Below are 6,303 nucleotides of genomic sequence, written 5' to 3'. Positions count from 1 at the left end.
GTATGAAAAAGGGTGAAGCCTCCAAAATTTTACTAGCTAGTAGTCAAAAGGGTTGAATAATGATATCATTGACAAAACTTAGTAACCCCCTTTCACATTTAATAAAAACACAAATTATTCAAAGAGACGGTATTTTTAAAAAACATATTTATTGGATCGACTCAATATGTTATTAGAACATAAAAATTAAATTTAAAAACTAACGCATGTTTTGTGTAATATTTTTAATAGATTTAAAGTTGGTGTTTTAATTTATTAAAGTTGGTATTTTAATTCATTCGAGTTGGTATTTAAACCTATTAAAGTTCGTATTTTAATCTATTTGGAGTTGATGTTTAAGTGTAACAAGTTTATAAATTAGATAAAATAACATTTTATGATAAATAATTATAATAATGATATATATGTACCGAAAGTGTCATGTAAAAGTTTCCATCATTTTTCTCTTTTTATGTCACATTATCTAATTGTGAGATTAAATGAAAAACAAATTTTAATAGAATGTAAATATTCAAGAGTTTTAATGAGAACTCTAATTGATCAATTATATATGCAAATGCAAAGGTACGCTCTTCTTGACGTGTGTAATACGTCGGTACTCCCTTTGTTAAGTTCATAGTTGACCAATTATTAGCACATATGAATTCTAATTATTATGCCAATGTAATTATTAAATATAAATCATTAATTAGATTCTAATTGCGTAATCAAGACTCAGTGTAGCTTTGATTAGGATATGTGAAAGCCCGCCATTTAATAATGTTATGTAATATAATTAATGCCATCTTAATTTTATGTATAGATAAGATAATTATATAGAGAATTGAGTTTTATTTTATATATAGATAAGATATATGAAGTACCACTTTTCATGATAGGACATGGATTTAATTTTCATCTAACTGACTAATAGCTAGCGATTACTTAGGTTGAGCCAAAGAAAGCTAACTCATTAATTGTCCGCTGTTAGTTAAAAGCTAAAGAGAAGACTTTGTTTTGAAATTATGTCTTTCGAATCAGATGTTGCAGGATGATTTAAAACTAAATATTACATCCACATAAATTTTTAACATAATTGTACATTTATTTAAAAATTGGATTAAAATTTGATTCAATTACAATGTAGCAATCAATAAATCTGTTTTGAAAATCTATTTAAACCATAGAACACCTTTTTTGAAAATTGATTTAAATAATATGTTTGTTTTTTTAATTAGATATTTGTATAGAATGCGTAGAGTTCACGTGTTTGACATTTGACTTACCCCTTCCAATTTTGGCAGGTATTTAAAGAAATATATCTATGAACTTGGATCGAAGAAAAACAAAGCAAAGTATTAGAAATGGCAGAACCAAGTGCTCGAGTGAAATCAATATTCATTTATCCAGTCAAATCATGCAAAGGAATTTCACTTTCTGAAGCACTCGTCACCCCTACTGGTATTTCCCTTTCCTTCTTCTTCTTCTTTATCTCTCTTTTTTTTTTTTTAATTAATTAATTAATTTATTTATTATTATTGCCAATTTCATACGATAACCCATTTGTTAACTGGTAGTAAGTTTGTGGTTTCTTTATAATTGATCTTGGAATTATCCTAGAAAAATAAACTATTTACCCAATTTTGATGGGATGTAGAATACTTTGGTATCATATGCATATTATATCCCTTGAACGATGAAATCATGAAAATATTATGATCTGAATCTTGATACTTGTAGGCGCGAAAACGAACTAGCGGTTTTTGTTAAGCATTAATTCTCTATGTAGTGTATGGATTAAAAACTGGAATTTTGATTTGAGATACTATGAATTACATTAATTATTATTGGATACATGATAACTAGAACGATAGGTTTGTGTTTAGGATGAACAAAGTTTTGACTTTAGACTATGAATATCCAATGGGTTTGCAAGATTTTTTTAATATTATTTTGATGTAATCAAAATAAAATATATCTCTTAATCTATACTCTTCTACCCTTTGAGTTTGCAACAAGGGTTTATAAATTTGTGGTTTGGTTTTAGGGAGAGTTAGATAAAAATGTTTGAAATGTGTGGTTGTAATGAAAAGAGAGATTAATAAGGTTGCATACAATCTGGTTTGGTCTAATTTGACGCTAAAATTAAAGCAAACTAGTAATTATGGACTCATATTCATGCGACTTTGAGGTTTTCCGATCATCTTTTATCCTTGTGATGGAACCATTTGCCACTTGGTAGATCTTCATTTTATTGTTTCCGTATTCTAGATTTTCCATGCTACTTGTGATGACTATCAAATCAATATTAGGAATCTTGGTTTTTTGTTGGATGGATGGGGTGCACTTTTCATGATGCAAAACAAAAAATAACTCTAAGATGATTTATGGGTAGTTCAATTCAAACAGTTGCTTTATTATTGGGTTTAAGGCATTATCATTGTTGTTTCAAATGGACTTTAGTTTCTTTGTGCTCATAATGTGCAGGTTTTCGCTGGGATAGACAATGGTTGGTTGTTAATGAGAATGGGAGGATGTTAACTCAAAGAGTTCAACCAAAGCTTGCTTTGGTTGAAGTTGAGTTGCCTAAAGAAGCATTTTCTGAGAGCTGGGAACCTACAAGTGACTCATACATGGGTAAATCCTTGTGCTTCTACTCCATAACTTCGTTTAGTAATATCTATGCACCTTTTCGTTTCTATGAGATTGTGGAATATATAAGATCCTGCAAGCGACGACAAGTTTTGGATGTGTTTTATGTATGAATATCCTTTTTTCCTTTAGTGCTGAAAGCGCCCGGAATGGATACGCTGAAGGTTTCTTTGATTAAACCCCGTGATGTGGTTGAGCATGTATCAATGTGGTATTGGAATGGTTCAGCTCTAGATGAAGGACCAAATGCAGCTGAGTGGTTTTCTAAATTCCTTGGTAATCCTTATCGGTTGGTGCGATTTGATCAAGGTAATATCTTCTCAAATACAATTGCTTCATGTAGTTTCATGGTACTCAACAAAAGGCTATTTAAGTGGACAAAATATTATGTCTAATCCTCCATTGTTCGAATGTCTAATTGCATTTTCATTTTCATGATCAGCAATGCCTTAAAAATGAGAACCATGTTTTTGGCACCTATATCTTACATGCAAGTGAGTGTATATGTTTAAAAGAGGAAAATGTAAAATTTTAGTTTGCTATATGTACTCATTGCTTCTTTTCTTTTTCCATTAACATTCTTTGTTGGTCTCTTGTTCTGATAAGGTTTATTCATAGAATAATTCATGACTTCTCATATATAAGTAGATGAGGCAACTTATATGGTGGTGAATGTGAATGCAGCATCACAGATTAGAGAAACGGATCCTTCCTTTGCTAATGGATACAAAACCCTGTTTAATGACCAGTTTCCTTATTTAGTGTTATCTCAGGTTAGATAATTGCAATATTGAAATAATAGTTTACTCGTCATTTTTCAGGTTATAAACAAGGTTTTTATTGCCGTCTCTTGTGCAGGATTCGCTGAACGCACTGAACAAAATTCTCAAGGAGCCAATCCCAGTAAATCGTTTTAGACCCAAGTAATATGAAATTTCCTAATGTCTATAATCTTATATTTTGGATCATGACCTTGGACATTATTTTCACATGCTGGATGTTTCTGTTTGTCAAGGGTAGACCCCCCCCTTTTTTTTTTCTATATATATGTAAATCTGCATTTCAAAATAAAACCAATAACTGTGAAACAACAACACTTTATTACCCTATTCCATTAAATGACTCACACCTATAGGGTTGTAGTGGGACTGGGGGAGGGGTTGGATGTACGCAAACTTACTCGTGTTAGTGATAACAAAGAGATTGTTTCTGATTGATCCTTGGTAGCAAAAATCTTTCGCAGCTTTACATAAATAAGAAGTGCACATGATAATTGATAACTGTGAAACAACATTTCTACTTTTCTATTGGTGAAAGTCTATAGCATTGTATTGCTACCTATTTTGAATGATAGCATTTGAGTCTCATTTTTGGAATTGCAAATGTTACTCTGTACGTCACTGTCTCACTTTGAGGTTGCAGCATTCTTGTTGAAGGTTGTGGACCATTTTCTGAGGACTTGTGGAAGGAGTTTAAGATTAACAAGTTAACGTTTAATGGCGTAAGGCTTTGTTCTCGGTGCAAGGTACATACTTTTGCTTTTATCGAATAACCATTTTCTACCGAACAAAAATTGGCTTGCGTTATTCTTATAGCTTTAATCATCAATTCATTATTTAGAATGTGTTTGGATAAGGAAAGTGAAAGGAAGAGAAGGGGAGGATGGGAAGGGAAGGGAAGGGAGGATAGATGAGTTTTCATTTAAATCTCTCTGAAAGGAAAGGTATTTAGACCCAACAATTGCAAGAAAAATGTAGAAGGTAGAAAAATAGAGTATAGACAAGCGACAACGTAAAGATTGAAACTTTGTAAGAACAAAGCACACACAACAAATTTTAATGATGTCTTGGACACTTCCCTTCAAAACTGATTACATTTCATTAAAGATTCAACAATACATTAACGAAATCTCTCACCATTGCAAGCTCACCCACTAGAGCTTACAACCTCCAACTATTGACTCTCAACGAAAACAATACAAGTCTCTCTTGAGTTCAACAATTTACTCACTTGTTTGCACCCACCCTACCACTCCACAGTAAACTCTAATATGATTTTTAGGCCCCTTTGTAGCCCACATAAATCAGTAAAGAAATCTTTAACATTATGTGTTCACAAAAAGCAACAAACAAAAATTTAAGTTTGCTCACTGTACTCATTCGAGCACTCCATCTGCTCATTCGAGCACTCAGGCCATTGTTTGGTCTTGTTTGATGCTCCATCACAATGCCTACTCAATTACCTTTGCACCCTATCTTATTCACCAACATTATATGCTAAAGAATGAGCTATAATCTAACCAAGGTCATCTCCATCAATGGGTGATTTAGCTCTTGCACTAACACTCTTCATTGTAGGAAATACTTTCATGAAATGTGAAGGAAATCCACCTAATGTTACATGAAACAAAATTTGATTTGATACGAGAAACGAAATGAGTGCTTCCCGTCAAGTTTCCATTCCTCTCTATTTGCTGTCCAAATGGAGGAAAACTCATTCACCCATTTCCCTCCTGTTCCTTCAATCCAAAGTACAAACAAAGCGTTATAAAAACTCTCTATGTTCTTAAGAAAACAATGAATTGTGTGTTAGAAGGTGCATCTTTAATGAGTGAGCTTATTTGGTCGCTCATAACATTCAAAATGAATAAATCAAATTGAAAAATAGTCGTCGTGATTTTGATTGTACTGGTTGAGGTGGTGGAGCCACAGGAGTGGTATAATAGACCTTTATGATGATAGTCCATTCAATTTCATATCAAAGGTTTATGAAAAATATTTTTAAGATTATACTTGAAATAAATAATGTCCATCAACCTACCTTGTAATGAATAAATGAGTGTTCTAACATTAGATCATCATTTTTCATTTATAAGGGTGACCACTGTGCAGGTGCCTAGAACTGATCAAGAAACTGGGATTGTTGGTACAGAGCCAACTGAAACTCTCCAACGATTCAGATCAGATAAAGTCCTGCTTCCGCATAAAAAACCTCAAGGACAGGTATGCGAATCCGTGCTATATGCAATGCTTATCTATTTGCTTATTTGACGAATTGATTATAACTGCATAGCAGTAGTTAGTTGAGTAACTCGGTGAACATCTCGTGCAGGTTTATGTGGGGCAGCACTCAGTTTGTAAGGACTGCTTTACTGGGGATAAAGGCAAAATTGTTAAGGTGGGTGATCCCGTGTACATCGTTAAGCAACTTTCATCTACTGCAGAGGCTGCGGCTTGATTATGCTGCACAAATTTTATTGTACCCAAAACTGATATTGCTAGAGCAAGGATGATTGTCTCTCGGATTGGTTAATAATGAGTGGAAACTACTCCTATATGTTAACGTTGTGTACAAACTGTTCTAGACGCATTATATTCATAATATGCATATGCATCGTGTCACTCCGCTCTCTCCCTTAGGATGCATTAGTGAATACTTATGTGTTTCTTTGAATTTTCTCCATCGTGAGGAAGAAATATTACCATGGAAATGATAACGTCGCAAATTTAAAGGAACGAAGGAGTACTATAAATACCATGAAGGAGATTGAAATTATCAAAGCTAGTGTCTGTGGCTATAAATAAGCAAATAGTTGAATGCCTACTATGTTTTATGGTTTTATAAGTTTAGTTTATTATATAAAAGTCTGAATTTATCTAAGTATAAAAGAAG

General features: G+C 32.8%; 1 protein-coding gene across 1 annotated transcript; it reads left to right on the top strand.

The window, feature by feature from the left end:
• The first annotated feature begins 1,281 nt into the window (after window positions 1-1,281).
• On the top strand, window positions 1,282-6,032 carry LOC130812904 (uncharacterized). Its single transcript, XM_057678546.1, has 8 exons — window positions 1,282-1,440; window positions 2,467-2,616; window positions 2,764-2,940; window positions 3,316-3,404; window positions 3,490-3,554; window positions 4,054-4,156; window positions 5,523-5,633; window positions 5,743-6,032. Exons 1-8 carry the CDS (start codon window positions 1,344-1,346, stop codon window positions 5,866-5,868), a joined length of 918 nt encoding a protein of 305 aa, XP_057534529.1. The 5' UTR covers window positions 1,282-1,343; the 3' UTR covers window positions 5,869-6,032.
• Window positions 6,033-6,303: the final 271 nt, after the last annotated feature.

This window comes from Amaranthus tricolor, chromosome 5, assembly GCF_026212465.1.
Source record: "Amaranthus tricolor cultivar Red isolate AtriRed21 chromosome 5, ASM2621246v1, whole genome shotgun sequence".
Taxonomy (NCBI): domain Eukaryota; kingdom Viridiplantae; phylum Streptophyta; class Magnoliopsida; order Caryophyllales; family Amaranthaceae; genus Amaranthus; species Amaranthus tricolor.
The sequence above is the reverse complement of the archived record's forward strand: the minus strand, read 5'-3'. Positions and strand labels throughout refer to the sequence as shown.